Raw genomic sequence first — 23,517 nt, 5'->3', positions numbered from 1 at the left:
TATCTTTAGCAGTTCTTTTGCAAAGTGGACAACAGCCCATTGTTACTGTCCACTGCAGCTTGAGGCAAGGAGAGAGACCTGGGGACAATTGATGGTAGAAAAGGATAAGGACAGAAGAGTCCGTTACTGCTAATCTGTAGGTGTGCAGAAGAGGCAGGTGCCCCTGCTGAGTGAATGCCAGCTGGACCCGCTTTCACGGTTCTGAGCTGCACGTTGACATAGTGCTTTGGATGTGGCTCACTGCTCAGGGAAAGACTCAAACTCGCTAACGTTTGCATTTATCTGTTTGTAACAAACAGCAGGAATCGCCTAAACCAGTGAAACATCAGGCAAGTGCTTTTCTTTCTGCTTCTCAGTCTTGAATGCTTGCACTAATTTCTGTCTCTAGATTGAGTCTCCATTAGAAACAAGTACAGTTAGCTCTGAGTGAAATTCACTGTGGAAACTTAATTTTGAAAGTGTTGTTGCTTACAGATGTATTCTTTTGCAAGCAGCATGCCCTCCTGCTTTTAAATTTGTTTTCTAGACGAGTTTTGATACTTATTTGCCCTTTTATCATGACATTGAATCACATGTTTATGAAGCCTGTCCCTTCAGGGTTTTGTATTTCAAAGACCAGGTGGAATTATTTCGATTCTCCTCAAATACGCAGGAGGCTCGCTCTGTGCCAGACGTTACATTTTGAGTCCGGGGCTGCAGCTCGAAAAGTTGTACCTTTTTGGGTTCACACATTTCTAATCTATTAAAGTTTTATAGCCCATAAACGGTTTAACCTTCAAGGCTTTAATGATTTCCTATATAAAGTTAGCACTTTGTGTATCCAGGGCAGGTAGTGGAGGCATGTTAGATCTTCCTGATTAGAGAATGCCCCTGCTCCTGGCTCCCCAGAGCACAGCAAGGGACAGGTGACAAGCCAAGAAGGACAAGAAGGGCAGTGCCAAGCCAGACACCTCTGAAGGGAAGGGATGTGTGTCCTGGACTTAACCCTTTCCCAGGCACTGGAGTGTCCGCCACAGGCGTGATGATTTCAAGCTCAGTTGAAGCAGGGAAGAGTGATGCTACAAAAATGATCTATTAATAGAAATTATCTTAGTTTCTGCAGGCAGAGTCCTAGATACCAAGATTTTCAGATGTCTTTCTCAAAATTGTTTAGCTGTCAGACAGCAAAGCCATATTACACCTGTGGGGGTGCCTACAGTGTGCTTTTGTTCCTTCCGCTGTAGAGCAGATTTGCGCAAGTGAATACAAATTGGAAGGGTTAATGAAATAACTGTTATCCTAGACAATACTTAAAGGCTTTTTTTATCAATAACAGAAGGAATCTCTAGACCAGAAATTAGCTTTTCTTTGTGCCTGGTTGATACACACTAAAAATGACCTTTTAATGCGTGCTTAGGTCACTAGTGAAACGGTGTTAGATGATTAACGGCCAGATTTGGGTTTTCCAAATCCACCGTGGAGTACGCACATCGTTGTTGTTAACATTTTGTTTCGATGTCATTTTAAACTACAGAGTGGATCCCCATGGTGTGTGAGTCGCATGCCTACCCCTGGGTTTGACTTTGGGTCAGAGGAGTCCCTGCGGAGCAGGTCTTCTCAAAGGCAGCAGCTTCTCTGGCCGCTGATGTGCATGTCTTGCCTGCATGAACTCGCTGCGCGGACTTTCCAGAGCTGCTTTTCTCCACATTTATTTTCACAGTCGTCTAGTCCAGCTCTGCTTATGTTTGTAGAAACCTGAGAAGGGCGCTGGTTCTCAGCTTGAGGAACGGGATGCTCATCAGCGGCAGCAACCCTGGAGGGGACTGTGTCAAGAGACCTCTTCTCTGCCCACACTCCCTCCCCTTTCCCAGGGACCCCCTTGCCCCATTCTGGGAATGGCCACCAAAAGTCTGTACTTTGCAAGGTGTTTCTTTTGGTTTGAGATCCCTGGTTTGTGAATTTACATTGAACTGTGCGGGCAAAACTTGCTCAAGAGTGCCAGGCACCATTTGTATACGTTCCTAGCATTTTGTCATCAGACTGTAGCGTGAATCATCAGAACCAAGGGGAAGGCGTCTTTGGGTTCCTGATTTTGTGAGTCATTTATTTGTCTCCTTGCTCATTCTTTTTTTTTTTTTAACAGCTTTATTGAGGTTTAATTCACATGCCATAAAATTCATGCATTTCTACAGTTCAGCATTGTCATTTTTTTTTTTTTTGTATGTTGAGTTATGTAGCTGTCCCTGCTGCAGACTTGAGGACCTTCTCATCACCCCAAAAAGAAATTCATGAGGAAAAAAAACAAAAACAAAAAGAAACTCATGAGGCCTCCCCTTCCACCTCCCTTCAGCCCCCGGAAACCATTCATCATCATCTCCTTTGTGTCTCTATGAGTTTGCCTACTGTGCGTACCTTCTGTAATGGAACCCTAGCGTATGTGGCTCCTTCCTCTCAGCATGACGTTTGTGAGATTCATCCGTGTCATAGCGCGTGTAAACATGCCCTACCTTTCCCTGGTTGGATGCCACCTCATTCTATGAAATCAGTCACACGGCCCATCCACCAGCTGACACATGTCTGGATTGTATACATTTTTTGGCCACTTTGAATGATGCCCCCGTGAACGTGTGTGCAGTTGTCTGCGTGGACCTATGTTTTCCATCCTCCTGGGCGTGCACCTAGGAGCTGGGTCCCAGTAGTGTTCCACTGACCATTTTGAGGCCCTGCCCCACCATTCTCAGGAGCAAAGAGTGATGGTGCTGCTGGGCATCCCGCCCCACCAGCAATTCGTGAGGGTGTTAGTTTCCCCATCTTGTGGCTAGTGCATTCCTCCTTGTAAGCTCCATTTGAGCTGTCCCCGCATGCCTTTATACTTGCTTTTATTTTTTATTGTTATTTTTTTAAAGATTTTATTTATTTATCCATGAGAGAGACATAGAGGCAGAGACACAGGCAGAGGGAGAAGCAGGCTCCTTGCGGGGAGCCTGATGTGGGACTCGATCCCAGGACCCCGGGATCACGCCCTGAGCCCAAGGCAGATGCTCAACCTCTGAGCCACTCAGGCACCCTGTACTTGCCTTTAGAATTTAATCCTTATTAATGGAAATATAAACCCATTTTCAAAATGAAGCTCACAGTGTTTAAGCAATGAATGGTAATCAGCATTTAAAGTATAGCATTATAAACTGTGGGTATGGATGATCCCTGGGTGGCTCAGTAGTTTAGCGCCTGCCTTCGGCACAGGGCATGAACCACCATCCCCTGATGGTTTCTAAGGGGCTCCATAATTTGCTTGAAAGATGTTAGAGCTGTTTAATCAAAATGTGAAATTGTAGGACACCCAAATGATCAAATGTCATGGTACTTTCTTAATTCAAGACCCTTTTTATGTGTTTTCTGGTGTTATTTTTGAGATCTTTACTTGGTCCCATTGATGTCACCAGTCTATTAGGAGAAAAGTGATACCACGACCCTGTTAACATAGTGGCCCCAACAGCAGAGACCAGGAGTGCCTCAGTTGGCAGGTACCATGGTGCCAGTGAAGACCCTTGACTCGATTCTTACCACCATCCTTGGCTCACCACCATTCCACCCCCAAACCCTACTAGAAGGTTTTGGGATTTCTGATCATACATTCATTCAGCAGACACTCCCGGAGCATCCTTCTGACCCAACAGTGAGCTCAGTGCAGAGGATACGACCAGTTATCACAAGCCAGCAGAAGGACTAGAATCAGTAGATCACTCACATAAGCACACCCAAATACGCAAAGAAGGAAAGAATCCTTGTGGCCACCTCTAGGGAATATTGAAATGAGATGTGCCATACTCGTTTTACCTCCAGATTAGGAAAACATCTGAAAGGTAAAATATTAAAGTTTTTTTTTTTTAAGATTTTATTTATTCATGAGAGACAGAGAGAGAGGAAAGAAAGGCAGAGACACAGGCAGAGGGAGAAGCAGGCTCCACATAGGGAGCTCAATGCAGGACTCGATCCCGGGACTCCAGGATCCCAACCCTGAGCTGAAGGCAGATGCCCAACTGCTGAGCCATCCAGGTGCCCTAAAGTATTTTTTTTTACCTTATGATTTGACAGGATGATAGTGTGTCATTTTAAGGAATCTAGATTCTAGTTCCCTGATCTAACAGTAGGTGGTTAGTGTAAAGGTAATGCCCCATTTATGAAAATTCAGGGTTTTTCTGACAGTTTTTACATTCTGATCACACAAACCACGTGAGGTAAGGAGGATTCTGGAGCCCAGTTTGCGCAGCGCTAGGATACCCAAGACTTTGTAAGATGTTGGTCATGGCCAGCCCAACGTGGGGCTCGATCCCAGGACCCCAGGGTCATGACCTGAGCTGAAGGCAGTCGTGTAACCAATGGAGTGCCCCAAGCACCCCAATAACTGCCATTCTTAATGATGCTTCTCAGTTGTTCAGATTGGTCCCCAGGATACCAAATTTAAGAAATCTGGGGAGCGTATAATGGTTAGAAAGATTTACATCAGAAATAATCTGGTATTTTGAAGTCCATAAACCAGAGGATGCGCTGCAAGGGAGCATCCTATCTAATGCCAAGAAAGGAAGTCCATAGCACAGATGTATGTTGTGCTTGAGACCTGTCAAGATCTGGACAATTGAGATAAATGCTAAAGTGTAGACCTGTGGGGAAGTACCTCCCTGTGCCCTGGGCCTCCATAGCACTTCCCCACCCTTCCTGCTGCACTAGATGCTAAGACTGAGTGTATGGCACACATTTGTTCTGCATCATGCAGCAGCTGGCCATGAGTTTAAGAATCTTATGTGAAGGTCCCTTTATCCCTCTCTTGCTTAGAGAATCCCATTTGCCTGGTGGTTTGTAAGGCTTTCTTCAGGTCTAGAATACTGGTATTCTAAAATACAGGGGTAAGATCTGTGTTTGGAAAAAGCAGATTTCTCTAAGCCCTACGATATAATTCTAAAATTACATTCCAGGAACACAACGTCACTTTCTAGTGCTGTTTGTGGCCGGTGATGGCATCGTGCTTTCTCATACAGCTTCCTATTGTGTGTCATGATCAAGGCACATATTAACGTGCTTACATCTTCTGTTTGTAAAAACCTGCCTTCTAGCTGAATTTGCTGCACGTAACTAAAGACACTGATAAAGCATGTAGGTTATCACAGACTCTACTTAGCCCTTAAAATTTGAGCAAGAGGCCGTAACAGCATCTGCATCTCTGTCCTGTCTGAAAGTGGAGGTGAGGACATTGCCCTGTCTGCATCATTAAGACACTGCGTGAAGCCCTTGGCATGTCTTCCACAGTCTAGTGGTGATTATTAGAATTGGCTGCCTTAAGTCACTGGAACAAGGCAGAGGACAAATGAACAGAAGCGTAAGTGTTGATATGTTCTTCATCGCAGCGTCCTGCTAGATTTCATTTCATGAAAACGTGTTTGCTTTATTTTCACAATTCTCCACCTAATTTATGTGCCCTGCCCTTAGAGTTCTCTTCTGTGCTCAGTGTAACCTTTTCTGATCCCTCTGATCACTTTATAAACTTTATAAATTGTTTTCCTTTGACAGAGCCCAGTGGGACCAAGAATCAAGCCGAAAAGGGTACAGGGTGGCAAAAAAAAATGAAAACACTGAGGGGAAAAAAAGGATGTGTTTTGTATTTTCCCCCGAGGCCCCGAGGATTGGAGTAAAGACATGAGATTAATGTTCATATGCTGTGTGTGTGTGTGTGTGTGTGTGTGTGTGTGTGTGTGTGTGATGTCTTTTAGGGGGAACTTGAACGGCAGCTTTTGCAAGCAAATCCAATCCTGGAATCCTTTGGAAATGCGAAGACTGTGAAAAATGATAATTCATCTCGCTTTGTAAGTCTGAAAACACCAGAAACTTTTAATTTCTCTGATTTTTAGTTAAATGTCTATTGGGATTAAGCAGCTAGAGTACTTTTTTCTTCCTGGATTTTGGGGAGAGGCTAATCAATGCAGTATGGAGCGATATCGCCCAGTAGAAATATTGACGGGTCTCACGTAATATTCAATTTTCTAGTGGTCGCATTTTAGAAAGGAAAAAATATGGAAGTCATTGTAATGATATATTTACCACATATAATTATACTGGATGGCACATGACTCGTTCTTCATCTTTGGGGACGATCTGTAACACTTGTTGCTGGCTGGGCATGGAGGACTTAGCACACAGCACTAGGAATGTCCACGCTCTACAGAGTTGGTATTCAGTGTCATCAATTGTCCTGTTCATACTTGCTGTTTCTACAGGATATGGAGGTCAGAATAATGAGTCTGTTCTGTTCCTTCTCTGTAAAAATCCTCTCAGCTGTTTGGCTTGCTCAATTCCTGGAGAGCTTTCCTCTCTCCTTCCGTTGGATCACCTGTCCCTGACTGCCTGGGGCTGGCCTTCTAGGCGATGGCCAGATCAGCTCTCCCTGTTCAGCTACTCCCAGCCCACTCATCAGTGCCACTCATCAGTGGCAGATCTTCTCTAGAACCATATTCAGCAAATTGGGCCTGCCCGCAGTAAAGCCCTCACCTGGATTATAGTCCTCAAGATGCAATAACCATTTCCACAGTGAGGTTGGAAGGGGGCTTCAATTTCAGTTCTTTCTCCTTAAATCATTGAGTTAATATCTATGTTTTTTCTCCCTCCTCTGATACTAGAAGTATTTGTAAAAGCTCAGAAGGCCATGTTAAGAGAGGCTTTAATTCTCATGACTCTCTGAGGGGTAGTTTGGGGAATCTAGTACCATTATGATGTACGGTTTTACCCTGAGGATGTGAAGTCATGGTGTTCGTGTTGACTTTCTGACGGCACAGATTGGGGTGGTTAGTGGAAACAGCCAGATATGGGATCACAGAGGACCCAGTGAACCCAAAGGTAGCCAGATAACTGTCTGCAGGAGTCTGCAGGACTGCCATAAAGAGCTCCCCAAACCGAGGGGCTTTATTTTCTCAGTATTGGAGGCTGGAAGTCCAACACCAAGGGAGAACAGGGCTGGTTTCTTCTGTAGCCTCTCTGGTTTGTCGGTGGCCACATCCTCCCTCTGTGTGTGCCTATGCCCTGTTCTTTTCTTGTTAAGGACACTAGTCCTGTGGGACTAGGGCCCTAGTGACCTCGTTTGGACGTAATTATCTTTGTAAAGACCCTGTCTCCAAATATAGTCCTGTTCTGAAGCACTGGGACTTAGGACTTTGACATAAGAATTGGGGGCAGAACATCCGACTGAGCCCATGGCGCCTCATAGGGTCCAAGAGGCTGTCAAGTTACAGAAGAAATAGGGATCTATTTGTTTGAGACATTGTTTATTCCCAGAAGATAAATTTTGAAGATTCATTTAATCCAAATTCATTAGGTAGTGTTTTTTTTTTAGCTTTTTACATACAGAGTGGGATACGAATATACCTGTCAGGAGAAAGTCTGGGTGTGACTTTGGGGTTTATAAAAGATTTGGGGGCACTAAGCTTCATTTATAGAGTTTTTGTCATCATCCCCTGGATCTTCAGCATTGAGCCTGAGCCATATTTAAATCTTAAATTCTTCCCACTGAAAGCCCTGTGTTTAGTGGCTATATCACGGGATAGAAGAAACAGTGAGCTACCAGCTTTGGTATGTGCATCTCTATGAAGATTTGCAAGGATTTCTTAGTGGAAAATGTTTCGTTTTACCACATAAATGTGAAGTTACCAATCTATTCTGATTCCCCCCTGCCCCAAACCACACTTTAAATTCAGGAGAAACCATTTTGTGATTAGGTGTCCCCTCTTTGCTTAGAAAAGATAAATTGCAGCCAACCAGTCCTTGTTCTTTGGTAAAGAATGTCGTGAGTCTGTCACTAAGTGGTCGGGATCCATCTGCCTGCCAGCGATTTTGTGTTTGGTGCAGATGGAAGTAGTATTCTGTATTAGTCAGCTGTTGCTGTGTAACAAATTGCCCTGACCCTAGTGACCTGAAACCTGTATCACTTGACATGTCTGTGTGATGGGTGGTTCTGACTCGGGGCCTCTCACCACCACTAAGGTGGTGTTGGCTGGGGCTGTAGTCCTCTGCAGGATCTTCTTCCAAGCTGACTTGGGCAGCTTTTGGCAGGAATCCTTGGTTCCTCACCTTGAGGCCTCTCTGGAGGCATGCCCGCTTATGACCTGGCAGCTGGTGTTCCCCTAGAGCAGGTGATCCAAGAGAGCAGGACAGAAGCCACACAGTGAATGCTCTTTACGACCTTGGAAGTCACACACTAGTCCTTTGATGTATTCTACTGGTCAGTCAGACCAGCTCTGGTACAGTGGGAGCAAGGGAACTACACAATTACACAACAATGGGAACGCCAAGGTTAGGGATTACCAAGGCCATCTTGGAAGTTGGCTTCCACACGTCATTAGAGAGATTTCTGTATTGACAAATATAAGTTGTGACCTGTAATTTGCATTACTCTAGATCAGTGGTTCTCAGTTGGAGATGCTCAGGGGCCATTTGGTATCATCTGGAGGCATTTTTGGTAGTTCGATTTGGGTGACACTTAGTGGTTTGCCTCTGGCATCTAGTGGGGAGAGGCCAAGGATGCTGCTAAACATCCAACATTGTACAGGACAGGCCCCGCGACAAAGAATTATCCAGCCCAAAGTGTCAAACTGTCGAGGTTGAGAAACCCCCGTCCAGCTTGTTTCTTCAAATTGGAGTCTAAAGCAAGGTAATCATTTTTGAAATTTATTTGCGAAATAATTACTATACACGAGTCTCTTTAAAGCTTACTATTTATGCATCCTATTCCGAAGGTTGGTGTAAATAATTCTGGTCGGAACTAACTTTACATTGTACTGGCAGGAAGAATTTCTTAGATGGTTTTCTAACAAGATGGATTCCAGTGAGAATCACCCATCTAATCTAAATCCTTAGTAAGCCCAGTGTCAGCTGGAGTGCCAGCTCCCAAAGCACTTGTACTACTGGATGATAATCTCGAAGTCTACTCATTCTAATCTATTAAAAGCTCATCGTTTTTAAGGAAAGAAGATTTTTCACTAAGGCAGTGTTCTTACATGTAGCTAGTTCAACGGAGACACAAACATGTCCTTACATTGTTGGCTTCAGGTTGCAATCCTTAGAAAGTCAGCTTTATGTTGATATGTAGGACTTTTTTTTTTTTTCTTTCTTAAGAAACAGCAGTAGCTAGCTACTAACCCATCATAAGGCATTCACTGTACAAAGCCACAACAAGTAGTTGGTTTTAGTGGTTCCACAAAAAAACAGTGAAGGATCTGGTTACACTGTGGACAGGAGCTCATGCAGCTGAAAGGTCCCTTTGGCAGTTCTCTGCAAGCGTGGCCGATGCTTTGCTTCTTGGGGCGCTCTGGGCTCATCTTCTAACCACATTGTACAGAATTCACATTTGGCTGCTGGGCACTCCAGTAAATTCTTGAGCTCCTGTCCTCTGCCAGGCACTATGGTGTGCACATGCTTTTTCCATTGGGATGTCTGAATAGGTCTCTCAGATGTCATGTGTTCCATATGGAACCTTTTCTACTTGAAATCTGTTCCTTACATCTTCTGTCAGGATGTGGTCCCATCAGCACCACCCCCCCCAGTTGCATAAGTGTAAAACAAAACACAACAACAAAAACCCAGAAAAATAAAATAGCTAGGAATCCCCAGGCCCCACACTTTCCTCGTGGCCCCTGTCCAGCCCAGAGCACATCCTGTTGCCACGCTTCCAGATCAGTCCACAGTTCTCCTTCCACTTCTCCTAAACACCTGCTTGGTCTAAAATTCTACCCGAGACGGTCTCTCTGGGCTCTGCATGGTGTCCTCTTGGATTTTCTCACGTACTCACAGTCTGTGGGTGAGCAGGCTGCTTCCTGGTGACCCCTGTATCTCACATGAGGGACTGTCTCCCTGCTCTCTGGATCCATAGTTCCTGGCGCTGTGCCTTGCACATGGAAGTACACAGTAGGTGCACATTAATGGAATACATTTAATTACAATGTGGTTACCTACACAGCAAGAGCCTGTGGCCTCCTTGAGCTTGAGCTTGCCTTCATCTGGGTCTTTTTTTTTTTTTTTTTTTTTTCCATCTGGGTCTTGACCTTAGTGTATTTTCAATGACATGCCATAGTGCACAGTTGAGCCCAGGGAGTGTGTGTTGCATGGGCTGGACCCTCCAGGAACACACGTGCCCTGGTTTTGGAAGCTCGAGCAGTCTAAGGTAACCTGGGAAGTGACAGCTTTGGGGCCAGGCCAGGCCTGGGGCCGGGAAGGATGTCCCACGTCACACCAGAAGAGCAACGTGATGGGTGAGAAACCCGTTGCATGTACGGTGGAGCTGCGTGGAGGCTTTACAAGACACAGGCTTGCAGTGGAAATATTTGGAACTATAAACTCTGTAAGCTTTTAGAATCCATTTGTTTCCCTCTCTTTGATCTGATAGAGATGAATAATTTCCTGAAGAGTATCTTTTCTTTCATAGATGCTAGCGTATGGTTTGTATTAGAGGGGCTTCTTTGAGGAGAACATTACCCTTACGAAAATAATCATTCACAGTTAGTCCCATTCTGTTTATGGAGAAGTCAGATGCGTTCCAGATGGAGGGGATTGATGTCAAATGACTCTCTTGTAATGAAACTTTTGAAACAGGGACTTCAATTTCTGACTTGTATCAGTAGAGACGTCTCCTCCCAGAAACTTTTGGTAGGAAAAAGTCTGTCTTTATGCAAATGTTTTTTTTTTTTCTTTCCTCTGGACAGAATTAAGCCAGTTTGGCAACTCCTGGTGTTACGTACCTTTGGGGAGATAACTAGCCACAGTAGAGGTCAATAAAGGCTTGGGTGCCCTCCCTACCTCTGGGGAGCAGAGAATGGTGGACACAAGCCAGAGCCCTGGGCCCTTGCCTGTACTTGTTAGCAAACAGACACTAGAAATGGTTTTGTGAAATCAGTTGAATGCAGTCCCTGCTGTGTTCTTGAGCACTCGCACCCTCCTCCTAAAGACTTTTGGGGGCTGATGTGACTTTGTCACAAGACAGTGTGACCTGCGGTAGAAACCCGGCATGCAGCCCTTTCAGCCTGGAGCTCAAAGCAGCCTTCCCGACAGACACCACGGCCTCCAGGCCTTTCTGGAGTCTCTGCACCCTGTTCCCACCATAGTGGAGGTGTCTGCGTCCTTCCACGTCACCCCAGGAATCCTCCTCTCTGTTATATTAAGCAACGAGACCACTTGATTAACTCCCCTTACTCATGAACAAAGCTTCTGGTACAGTTTGGAGATGAAGATAGCTGAAGCCTTCAACCCCGCCATCTGGTCTCGGGTTAAATCTAGCTCATTACTCCTAGGATGGCTTTCCCCATTTAGGGCAGAAGCTGCTCCCAGACTGGAGGATTTTTAGTGGTGTGAGCTCACACACAGAGCACGCCCTCGATGCTGTGATGTTTGGAAGTAGATTCCAGATATTACGATGACTTGAATAATCTTGCCTGTGTGGCAGTCAGATGTGGGGCAGGGAGCGTAAGTGCAAGTTTCTCCACGTAACGTTCGAAGAGGCCCTGTTGGCAGAGGAGCATAGAGGGGCCCCCAGGTGCCACTTGAAGTAGCTGTTGGCCAGAAGGTCCTAATTTTCCCTTGAAAAGTATGGAGTGGTTTCTCTCTTATGGAATGCTTACTAATGGGAGATCAAAATCGGGTTGTCATGTGTCATGGACTCCTGCCATTCATAGTACTTTTATTTTTTTAAAGATTTTAAAATTTTTTATTTAAGAGAGAGAGCGCACAGGAGGAGAGGCAGAGGGAGAATCACACTCCCCACTGAGCAGGGAGCCCGATGTGGGACTCAATCCCAGGACCTCAGGATCATGACCTGAGCTCAAGGCAGACACTTCACCAACTGAGCCCCCCCCAGGTGCCCCAACAGAGAGCTTAAAGTGGAGAAGCACAGAACCTCCCTTTAGTAGCATTTAGCCAGCAGCAAACCAACACATTTATAAGCTATAAGATCACTTGACTCAAATAGTGATCCTTCTTGAAGCCTTCCTCTGTGTCCCCATAGCACCTGTTTGTCCTCTGGAGGCATCTTACCACGGTGTCCTTCAGGTGTCGGAAGAACACAACCCCAGGATTCTGCTTCCATTCGGGGAGGACATTAAGTTAGCATCTCTCAATGCCATGATCATACAATTTGTGTAAAATGATTATTTGCATGAGAGTAGTACTTCTGTGAGATCACAACAGCCTGTCTTAGAAGGAGGGAAAGTTTTTCTTCTTTTTAAAAAAAAGAGAGAGAGAGAGAGAGGCACCCGGCTGGCTCAGCAGTTGAGCGTCTGCCTTTGCCTTGACGTGACCCCAGGGTCCTGGGATCGAGTCCCACAACGGGCTCCCCGCAGGGAGTCTGCTTCTCCCTCTACCTGTGTCTCTGTCTCTCTGTCTCTCATGAATAAATAGATAAAAATCTTAAAAAAAAAAAAAAGACACAAAACTCTCTCCCCACGCTCCCAAAAAACAGAACTACCCAAACAAGCAACTTTTCATTTTTGTCTTGTGATTTTTTTTAACTTATGACATTGAGCAATCCTTTTGTATACTACTGACTGTTTACATATCTTCTTTGATGAAATAATCTGTTTAGATAATTTACCCAGTGGTTTTTTTGTGTTGTTTGTCTTGTTATTGAGTTGTAAGAGTTTTTTAATATACTCTAGGAACAAGTCTTTTACCAGGTAGGTAGTTTGCAAATATTTTCTGCTAGTCTGTGGTTTCTCCTTTCATTTTCTTCAGTGTCTTGAAAATTAGAAGCTTTAGATTCTGATGAAATCTAGTTTATCAGTTTTTAGTTGATAAACTAAAGGTTCGTGCTCTTGGCATGTTTTCTAAGAAGTCTTTCTCTACTTTAAGGTCATAAGGATTTTCTCCTGTTTTCTTTTGGAAGTTTATGGTTTTAGCCTGTACTTCACATTTATGATCTCTTTTGAGTTACCTTTTTTACATGGTGTGAGGAAGGCTGTAAGTTCTTTTGGTTTCATTTTACATATTTTTCAGGCACCCGTTTGTTGTTGTTTTGTTTTGTTTTGTTTTGTTTTTTTGTTTGTTTTTAAAGATTGGTCGTTTCTCTGTTAAATTATCTTGGCACCTTTTGTGAAGATGAATTGACCATATACATGTGGTCTATTTCTGGACTCTTCAAATCCATTGATCTGTATCTCTATCCTCCCACCAATACCAACCTGTCCTAATAAACTTACAGCTTTTTGAAATCTAGTAGTGTGAGTCCTTGAGGCTCTGTTCTTCCTCAACATTGTTGTGACTTTTTTAGGTCCTTTCCATTTCCCTGTAAATCTTGGAATCAGCCTGTCCATTTCCCCATAGAAAGCCCTCCACTCCCTTGACCATTTGTGTGACAAGTGAGCTTTGAAGGACTAAGTCCTGGAATAAACCGTTCATTGCCATTGTCAGGCAAAGGATTTAATTTGTGAGATACTTGCTTTTATTTTATTTTTGCTTTCTCATTTTAATGATCACATTACCAGCTTTGATATTTGGTATTATGATAACTTTATGAAATGAATTATGAAATTGCCACTATTTCTATTTCCTTAAAACAGTTATGTGTAGTAAGGCCATTAAATATTTCTTAGGAACTGGCAAAACTGTTTGATCAGACCAACCCACCATTTTTGAAGAAGTAATTATATTTCATTTTTTATTATTACAATCTATTCAAGTTCTCTTTTTTTTTTCTTGAATAGATTTCTGTTTTCCTAGGGAATTACATTATTCTGTTTTTCAAGCCTGTCATTATAAGGTGGGATACAGTGTTCCTTTAATGCTGTTAAACCTCTTATCTCAGATTATGTGGAAGAGCTTCTTAAAAGTTCTAAATGATTAGGATCTCGTTTTTATTATGTTACAGCTCAGGAAGGTCGCCTGTCCTGTTGATGCTTTGGGGGAATTTACTGAGGCTTTTTCCTTCTCTTTCTATTGGAGACAATATTTAAGACCCATTTTTGTATAACTAACGGATACTTGGCAGGGCGCTTTGATTTATCATCTTATTACAGTGTTCGTATCATCTGTGTCCTTACTTATTTTTAATTTTCTTGCTGTGATTTGTTTTCAGGGCAAGTTTATTCGAATCAACTTTGATGTAACTGGCTATATTGTTGGGGCCAACATTGAAACATGTATCCTTTTCATAACAACATAATCCAAACTAAAGAGGGATTTCATCTTTGTCTAGCCTTGAGGTGACCCTCTGTGGCATCGCTGCCATCACCACCCAGATGATCAGCCTGAAGCCCGGAGAGATGGTGACCTGGTCAGATACTTCCAGCTACTGAATGTTAATCCCTCAGCATTGTTTTGTTGGTGGGGTTTGTTTTTAACACCAGGTCCTACCCTGTTCACAGGGCGGGGGCATTGGAGAGGACCTCCAGGTGAAGGCCATCCTATTGAACCACCGTTCAGTTTCCTGTTGGGTGTCGGGTTAGCCCTTTATTACCATCTGCTTCTGGTAGTATTGGGACGGGCACATACCCCCAAAACAAGCCTTGTAAAAGTACAGAGTTCTACTAGTTTTGATTAGTGTTACACAGAATAAGACCAGAGGAAAAACAAATGTCCAACACATAAAATAGTCCTAGGAAATGTCACATGCCTCAAGTAGCTGTCAGAAATGCTCAGTCTACGTAGAATTAACTTGATTAGAGAAATAACAGAAATGATTCTGAATCATAGTGTGCCAGTTAGGAAGGAGACATGTGACAGTTCTCAGCTACTTCAGGCAAGTGCCAGAGATTCAGTGATAGAAATAAAACGTTTCCAGGTGAGGGGTGCCACAGCTGGCTCTGGAGAAGCAGCCAGAGGAGGCCAGTGGTTCACCAGGTCAGGGTGCTCTCAAGAGTATTTGGAAAGTCCGAGCAAGACCGTGGGTGTAGAGGGGCTGGCGCCACTTGCATGAGGGTTTCTGTGAGGGGTCCTTGGGGGGCACGGGCCAAGCACATGGGTTGTGGGGTTGAACCGAGCTTTGGTTCCTGACTCTGCCTCCAACAGCTCAGCTTCCTTTTTACAGCTTCTTAGAGTTCCTGGTTTAGCGCTGTGTTCTTTGAAAATAACCTGGATTAGGAGTACGGGTGGGGTGGAGTGGGGCGAGGGAAGCACCCTGATCTTCTATCCCCCTCCCATCCACCATTCTCGCAGATTAGCTAGGGACATGAGTGCCTGAATTTTCCTTTTTCACTTACAATTTTTCATCATTCAGAGTGGTTAATCACAGGAGGGTTAATATATATCCCAGAAAGAAAATGTTTTATGCTTTACATTTGTATAGACTCAGAGGGGAGGCCACCTTTTCTATTCCATCCTTAACCATCCCCACTCAGACCTTCTGGAAAAATCTCGTGCTGTTCGTCAAGCAAAAGATGAGCGTACTTTTCATATCTTTTACCAGTTGTTATCTGGAGCAGGAGAACACCTAAAGTGTAAGTTCTAAAGTTTCTTACTATTTTATATTTATTTGAATTTTTTTTTAGTAATAATTTTATTGAAAGAGAACATTTTGGGGAAACAGTACAGTTGACCCTCAGAACAATATGGGGGCTAGAGGCACCACTCCCTGCACCGTCACAAATCTGCAAATAACTTGTGACTTCTCCAGAAGTTAACTACGAGAGCCTATGATGGACTAGAAGGCTTACCGATCACCAGTCCTTTAACGCGTATTTTGTATGTTCTGTGTATTATATGCTGTATTCTTACAATAACGGAAATAGAGGAAGAAATGCTGAGAAAACCATAAGGAAGAAAGCACACATTTACAGAACCGTATTCTATCAGAAAAAACTCGTGTGCAGGTGGACCCATGCCGCTCAGACCCATGGGGTTCCAGGGTTGACTGTCATTTGTATACACACCAAATGGAAATGAAATTTAACCTCCATTCCATGGGATAAATACTTTATTTTAAATGGCAGTTACATGGCTCGTGTTACATTATTTTCAGTATGTATATTTCTTTTCTTTAAAAAAGTTTCAGGGGTGCCTGGGTGGCTCAGTTGGTTAAATGTCTGCCTTCAGCTCAGGTCGATTCCGGGGTCCTGGGATCAAGCCCTGCATTGGGCCCCCTGCTCAATGAGGAGTCTTCTTTTCCCCCTCCCTCTGCCTGTTGCTCCCCTTGCTTATGCTCTCTCCCGAATAAATAATAAGTAAAGAAATAAGTTTTAAATTAGAGGACAAATGATGGGGTTTCATACAAGTTCTGTTTCAACATTTACAAGGATAAAAAGTCAGAAAAAAAATTATAAAATTGAGTTAAATATTTTTGTTCCCAGGCTTATAATGGAAAATATATGCTATGCTTCCACTAGTACAAGAAGGAGCTTATCATGGACTTTTATTTTGTCACAAATCCTAAGGACTGGAAGCTTAGGGACTGGGTGGGGCAAGGTTCCCAAGCAGAAATTTGCTGGATCAGAGATATTTGAGGGTGAGGGGAGGATGTACAACTTCCTGATTCCTTCTCTGCGACATTACGTATGTTCTCCAGAGATACCAACAGACACAGGCGTCGTACTGCTTTTGTCATCTAGGGTCCAGGCTCTTGCTAATAACCACAGACACCTGTGCATGCGTTGAGCCCAGAAATGAGACCAAGACGTGCAAGAAAAAGTAAGAGTCACTGCTGTTAGAAACTAAGCATTCAAGCCGATGACCGTCAATGCTGGAGAGGAGGACACCCGCAGGCTTTCAGACTGGCAGTAACTCTGTGCTAGTAATGTGAATTAAGAAAAAAAAAAACGGATCAAAGTGTTAGAAGAAGGAGGTAGGAAAAGAAAGCAGTCAGTACCCAGAGCAGGTGTAAGAATTAAGAGAGGCGTGCTCGCAGAAATTCTCTGCAGGAGAGCACATGGTAACATCCCATGTGAGGGGAGAGAGCCCTGTCTCTGCTCATCCCTCCTGAGAAACATCCCACTGCTCTCTTAAGTTCTAACTCATGGCCCCTAAAGCATCATGGTCAATGGGGGCGGCCCTTAGAATAGCCTGTCATAAATAGGGGTTGTGCATCACCCGCAAAGGCAAATTCACTACCAGACAAACTGACTCAAGAGAAAGGGTTTCAGAGCATTGGCTGGGCTGGAAGTCTGTACCTTCAACATGAGGGTCTTCAGGTCCATGTCGCTATCAACCACTTCGCTGAAGGATGCCTGGGGGCCTCAGTTGGTGAAGCATCTGCCTTCAGCTCAGGTCATGATCTCAGGGTCCTGGGATGGAGTCCTGCATCGGGCTCCCTGCTCAGCAGGGTGTCTGCTTCTCCTTCTCCCTCTGCCCCTTGCCCTGCTTGTGCTTGCTCTCTCTCTCTCTCTCTCTCTCTCTCCTGCTCTTTCTCTCAAATAAAATCTTTAAAAAATAAAATGAATCTGCAAAGAAAGAATAGGTATGGCAGGAAACTATGTGTGGTAGTGAAGATCAGCCCAGGTGGGTGTGTTTGGTCTGCAGGGGCATTAAACTGTAACTTATTTCTGTTTTCTTCTAGCGGATTTGCTCCTCGAAGGATTTAATAACTACAGATTCCTCTCCAACGGCTATATTCCCATCCCGGGACAGCAAGACAAGGACAACTTTCAGGAAACCATGGAAGCAATGCACATCATGGGCTTCTCTCACGAGGAGATTCTGTGTACGTAGGGTTTTCCTGAGTCTCTGCTGCCCACTTAAATAGGACTCACGGGGGTGGAGAACAAAAGCTAAGAAACGACCAAGGAAATAACAAGAACCACCTGTATGAGTTCCTAGGACCTGAGATACTGAAAAGTTCTATGTAGCTGCTTTTGAGCACAAAATAAATGAGGAGATGTCTTTACTACATTCTGATGCAATAGTTTTGCTTTTTTTCTTTTTATGTCCTTATAAAGCAATGCTTAAAGTAGTGTCATCAGTGCTACAGTTCGGAAATATTTCTTTCAAAAAGGAGCGAAATACTGATCAAGCATCCATGCCAGAGAACACAGGTAAGCGGACCAGTAGGGATTTTGTTTGTGTTTGGACATTTGTTGTTGTGTTGTGGTGGTGGTGGTGTCACAAGCGCATGTTGTGATGTGAGTGTAAAAGTGTTCCTGAGGCTTTCCTGCAAGCTGTCGGGAGGAGAGTGGGGGCCTGCAAGCCCACATGGGGGCCGACCAGTTCCCTGAGTGAGGGGCAAGCCAGACTGGCAGTGGAGACCCTGCCCCAGCACTGGGGGTGCTTTGGGAACTGGGGCCAGTAGACCACGAGCTGCGGAGAACATGCGGCTCATCGGAATGGGGGCTGCAGGTGTAGATTCTGGCCAGTTATTCCCTTGCCGGGAATAGAGGCCTGTGTTTCCAGATGTTATTTTTCAAGGAAATCCAGATTTTAATATGAAACCTTCCAGCTTTGAAATGTTAAATGTGGACTTAACTCTCCTGTGCACCATCGGTGGGTTCTAAGACTCCGTGACTTACATCAAACAACCCAGAATTAGTATCTGCGGCCTGCCTCTTATGATCTAAGAATGGGTACTGTTCATTTGAAAGGATGAAGGCCTAAACCTTGTCCTCCTTTAAGACTTACTCAGTTTATTTCTTGATAAGGCTTCTTAGGGAGGACGTTGTGACCAGATCATAGGTAGAAGTCTAGTATTTAGGAGACTTTTCACGCTCTAGTTGCACAGAAACTCTGCCATCTTCTTGGGATGAACGTGATGGAGTTCACGCGGGCCATCCTCACCCCCCGGATCAAGGTCGGCCGAGACTATGTGCAGAAAGCCCAGACCAAAGAACAAGTGAGTTTAGCATTGTCGTTACCCATTTCTTTGAATGACAAACCAGCGTCCTAAGACCCTCCGCTTGGCGAGTAACAGACATTAATGAAAGCTCTCTGTAGCAGGTGTTTCTTGGTACCGGCTATTTTATTCTTATACAGTGTTCTCTTTCTCAGAAATATTTTAAAGGTGACTGTTTAAAAAGTAAATGTGAAATGTCACCCTAGATTTTCCCCAGGTCAATAGATCATCTAGGAGGACAAAGCTGTAGATGCCCGTTCCTTGGTGGGGCGCAGTGTCCCCTGGTCCCTGTGTGGGTGGCCCCAGCACCAAAGATGTAGGAGGAGGCTCACCCATCTCATGGCAGACTCCTTTCAGACTAGATAGGCCGCACAGAGCCCTGAGGGCATAGGGACAGGCTTATTTCTCCTGGGCATCTTCACCTTTCCCCTAAATCTCTAGTGTACAGTTATCTCTAGTGTACAGTTCTAGTGTACAGTTCTCCATTGAACTAATGCCCTCCGTTGCCATATAAAATCAAGACACGATTAAGTAGTAAGGGCTCTTTTAGGTTTCGGGAGTGCTATAGAACAGTTAAGCTCCAGATGACACCCTGTAAGGCTTTGCTGAGATCGTTTCCAGAACAAATAGTTGATACTGTCTAATTCTAGGCAGATTTTGCGGTAGAAGCATTGGCAAAAGCTACCTATGAGCGGCTCTTCCGTTGGCTCGTTCACCGTATCAACAAAGCTCTGGACAGGACCAAGCGTCAGGGCGCATCTTTTATTGGAATCCTGGATATCGCTGGATTCGAAATATTTGAGGTATGTCACTCTGTCACCATGTCACTCTCGCTCTCTTTCCTCCTCTCCCCCTCCTATTTTTTATTCTTCCAATAAATATTAATGCAGGTCCCCTGTGTGCCAGGTGCAGCACCAAGCAAGGGCCATAATGGCAGAGAAGCAGGCGTGGTCCCCACCTTTCTAGGGGTGCTGTGAGGAAGACCTGGGGGGGCAGCTATAGAAGCAGAATCATGGAGGGGGGGTTCTCTGCAGCGCTAATGGGTGAGCATCATGGAGGAGACCCCCCCCCCCCAGCCTCAGTAAGGTTTCCCAGCATAATGAGAGTAAGCCCAGAGATCTTGGACAGGAGAGCATTTGTCAAATGCTAGAAACTGCTAGAAAGCCAGCGTGGCAGAGACTCAGCTGATGGAGGGTGAGGGGAGTAGTGGACAGATGGAGGACCTCAGAAAGATCGTGAAAGATCGTGCTCCGTGTCCTGAAGATCCAGCCGAAGCATCTGACAGTGGATTGCTGTGTATTTCGCTGTCGCTCTGACCGATGTGTCCACACACCCTGCATCCATTCCAGGTGTGTAGACACACATCCACTGTGGTTTTGCAAGAAAGGCAATGCACTTTTGGGCTCCTAAAAATGTGTCTCTTTGATGGACCGACTGTATGATTGGGGACAAATACTACATTAAACTCACCTTGGGATCAGTGTACCACGTTGGCCGCTTCTGTGAGAGGAATGGCCTTGCTTTAAAATGAACTCCTTTAAAATACTCAGTTTTGCCCAAAAAGATCAGAACTGTTACCAATCCAAGCACTTTTATCCACTGAGTGCCACTGTGCAAGATTGCGTTGACATGTACCGATTCGTTAAAAAAAAAAAAAAAAAAAAAAAAAAAACCTTGAGAAATTGTGGAAGGCAGCTGGCTACGTGTCACATTAAAAAAAAAAAAAATCTGTCGCCTTCCTCTACATAATCAGATACAACAAAAGAAAAGATCCCGATTCTAACTACAATGTAAACATAAGATTCCAAAGAATCAGGTGAAGAAGAAATGGGCACGATGTAGTTGAAGGCAACCTCCGGGTGCTACCAAGAAACAACAGAGCAAATGTGCCTTGTTCTCCCATGGGAAATCCTGCATCGTAAAGGTGTAAATCTTCCCCCAGATTATCTCTAAGTCGAACATACGTGTTCAAAGCCCATCGGTGGGAATTTTAAGGGGCCGGAGAGGACAAAGCCACCTTCTTCTAAAACCAACTTGAAAACAATTAATGAAAAATAATAGTAAAATTCTGGAAAATGAAAAGGATATGAAATGACGTGAAACATTATAAAGCTGTAGAACTAGAAGTATGGTTTTGACCTATGAATATACAGACAGGAGAAAAATATAAGAAGCTGAAGATGCAGAATTGTTTAGCCAGCGTTATTTGTTCTGGGGAAAGAACGGGAAAAGCCTAAATGTCCACCATGAGGAAATTGGCCAAAGCAGTTACAGCATCTCCATACAGTGGAATGCTGGGGACCCATTATAAAGAAGGAGGTGCCTTTATTTACTCATATGGAAAGACCTCAAGGCACATTAAATTTTAAAGAAAAGTTGGTAACACACACACATATGTTCCCAGACATCTCTGGAAGGGTCCTGAGAAGCAGGTGTCAGCGGCTGACCACAGGGAGCACAAGCAGATGACAGGACACGAGATATGGCCTCACTGCTCTTCGTCCATTTGTAATTGCACACTCTGCGTGACCATCGTAGGAACCAATGATATAAAACCATAGCTGGCAGCTTAAATATGGAAAAGCAGAAATCTAATTTGTTATGAAATGTCGTTGCATACAGCCGCCCAGGCTGAAGGGAGCAGTAAGGTCTCCTGATCCTAAGGCAGGACAACATCCATGTACCGAGATGTGACTAAGCACCACCGGCGGTCCTCATGCTTCCCGGAAACATGGTGCGGAGCATGGCCAACAGCGCTGCCCTCCGAGCGGGGCCTCCTGAAACAATGTCACGGCCCTGGGGCGGGGGGGGGGAAGGCCGGGGAAGGCCGCAGTGGCTTCTTCGGGCTGTGAATCTGTTCTTGGAGATGATTTGCACCTTCCCTGAGGGAAATAGCCCTCTTTCTATGGAAAGAGGTTATTTACAGGCATGTGCTGCTCGAGCACAGCGAGGAGGCCAGACAAGGGGTTGAGGGCCTCTAATATGTAAAGTGATCACTTGTAAAAGTTAGAGCCCCCAATCCCTCCATCCCTTCACCTCTCCCTCAATCCCCCCTCCACTCCTCTATCCCCCATCCCTCCATCCCTTAGCCCTCCACCCCTCCATCCCTCCATCTCTCCACTCCTCGGCCCCTCACCCCCCCACCCCCACATCCCTCCACCCCATCAGCAGCCTAGTGGAGAAATAGGCAGAGTTTGCAGAGAAGGAAACAGCCGTGTCTATAACACGGGAAAAGTGCTCAAGTTCACTTCCTGAGGGCCACATGCTAGCACTGTTTCTGCTGAAGTGTCACAAGCAGACAAGGCTGTATCAGGTCCAGGTGTGCAGTTTGATTCGATAGTGCTGTACAGACACCACTCAGGGCTCAGGCCACGAGCATGGTCACCCTCAGTCACCGCACAGCATGGCCGCTGCTAAGGGACAGGAAGGCTTTGAGAGGCAGCCTGGAGCCTCACACATCCTGAGGGGTCTTGTCGGGCCCGGCCAGAATCTCATCAGTGTCCCTGTGAACCAACAGGACTTCTCTGAAGCTGCCCCAGAGTCCGCGGCTGAAGAGAAGATGGGACAGGAGCACGTCCACAATCTCCCTCCTCCCAGCTTAGGGACGCATGTGCCACGTGGCCTCTGGCCTTCCTGAGCCTTTGGTTTTCTTCCTTTTCCCTCTGCCTTTCTTGCTGCTTCTTTCACTTCTTTCCGTGAACCTTGTAGCAGTAGGATCGGAGTTGTCTTCTGTGTAGATCATGTACTTAGCACAGCAAGTTGAGCGTTTTGGTGAAGTCGCCGGGCCCGGGCCATGGGCGGTGGAGAAAGACACAGGGACGGGCCGAGGCCCCTGGGCTCAGTCACCCTCGCCACATGGAGCCAGTGATATGGTGGGCCCCTGGCTGATAGTGTCCGTGTAGGTGGCTCATGGTTCGTGTTCTTCCTCCCTCTCTCCCCACATTCGGAATCCCCGCCTGCAGCTCAACTCGTTCGAGCAACTGTGCATCAACTACACCAATGAGAAGCTGCAGCAGCTCTTCAACCACACCATGTTCATCCTGGAGCAGGAGGAGTACCAGCGCGAGGGCATCGAGTGGAGCTTCATTGACTTTGGCCTCGACCTGCAGCCCTGCATCGACCTCATCGAGAGACCCGTAAGGGCGTGTTCCACTCTGGCGCAGGCAGGGCTTCCAGGCAGTTCTGGCACTAATCCCCGCTAATTAACCTCTTAAAAAAAAAAAAAAAAAGTGGGCTCCACGCCCAGCATGGGGCTCCAACTCACAAGCGTGAGGTTAAGAGTTGCTTCCTCTACCCACAGACCCAGACAGCAATCCCCCTACCCCCCACCCCAGGCAAGTAGCCTTAAGACAATTTTCTGACATCAATGCTGTAGGAAGGTGCTACTTTGATAAAATACGTATTTAAAAAGTAAGCAAGCAGACAGGGAGGCTCATCCTCAGCCCTCCTACGTGTGAGCCTGTGGCTCGCAAACCACTGTCCACAGTGCGTCCTGCCCCCTCCCCGCCCAGCCTGTCCCCCTACACCTGCCAGGGCCACAGAGGCCGCTGCCATTGGCCTAGGGCAAGACAGGGCATCCAGACTTGTTCACATAACTAAAGCTTACCCCGGGGGAGTATAAAGGCCTTATTTTGGCAGGGTTCTTTTTTCTAATTTGAAGTTTCAGCGGTTTTTTTGGGCATATTTTTTTTTCTTTTAATACTATTTATTTGAGAGAGAGCACACAAGCCAGGGGGAGGGGCAAAGGGAGAGGGAGAAGCAGG

General features: G+C 45.3%; 1 protein-coding gene across 9 annotated transcripts in view; it reads left to right on the top strand.

The window, feature by feature from the left end:
- The window catches only part of MYH10 (myosin heavy chain 10), a 121,707-nt gene that overhangs the window by 44,003 nt on the left and 54,187 nt on the right, over positions 1–23,517 (top strand). For 5 of the 9 annotated variants that reach the window (XM_035717129.2, XM_035717125.2, XM_035717128.2 and 2 more), the window contains 9 exons: positions 300–329; positions 5,745–5,837; positions 14,078–14,141; positions 15,339–15,437; positions 17,489–17,632; positions 17,868–17,963; positions 18,636–18,754; positions 19,405–19,557; positions 22,717–22,890. In XM_035717129.2, the coding sequence (XP_035573022.2) occupies positions 300–329; positions 5,745–5,837; positions 14,078–14,141; positions 15,339–15,437; positions 17,489–17,632; positions 17,868–17,963; positions 18,636–18,754; positions 19,405–19,557; positions 22,717–22,890 (972 nt within the window). The remainder of the gene's footprint in view (positions 1–299; positions 330–5,744; positions 5,838–14,077; positions 14,142–15,338; positions 15,438–17,488; positions 17,633–17,867; positions 17,964–18,635; positions 18,755–19,404; positions 19,558–22,716; positions 22,891–23,517) is intronic. The other 4 variants (XM_049110201.1, XM_049110202.1, XM_049110203.1 and 1 more) reach the window with 2 other exon arrangements.

Source organism: Canis lupus, chromosome 5 (assembly GCF_003254725.2).
Source record: "Canis lupus dingo isolate Sandy chromosome 5, ASM325472v2, whole genome shotgun sequence".
Lineage (NCBI taxonomy): Eukaryota > Metazoa > Chordata > Mammalia > Carnivora > Canidae > Canis > Canis lupus.
Note: the sequence above shows the minus strand (reverse complement) of the source record. Positions and strands in the feature narration are given on the sequence as shown.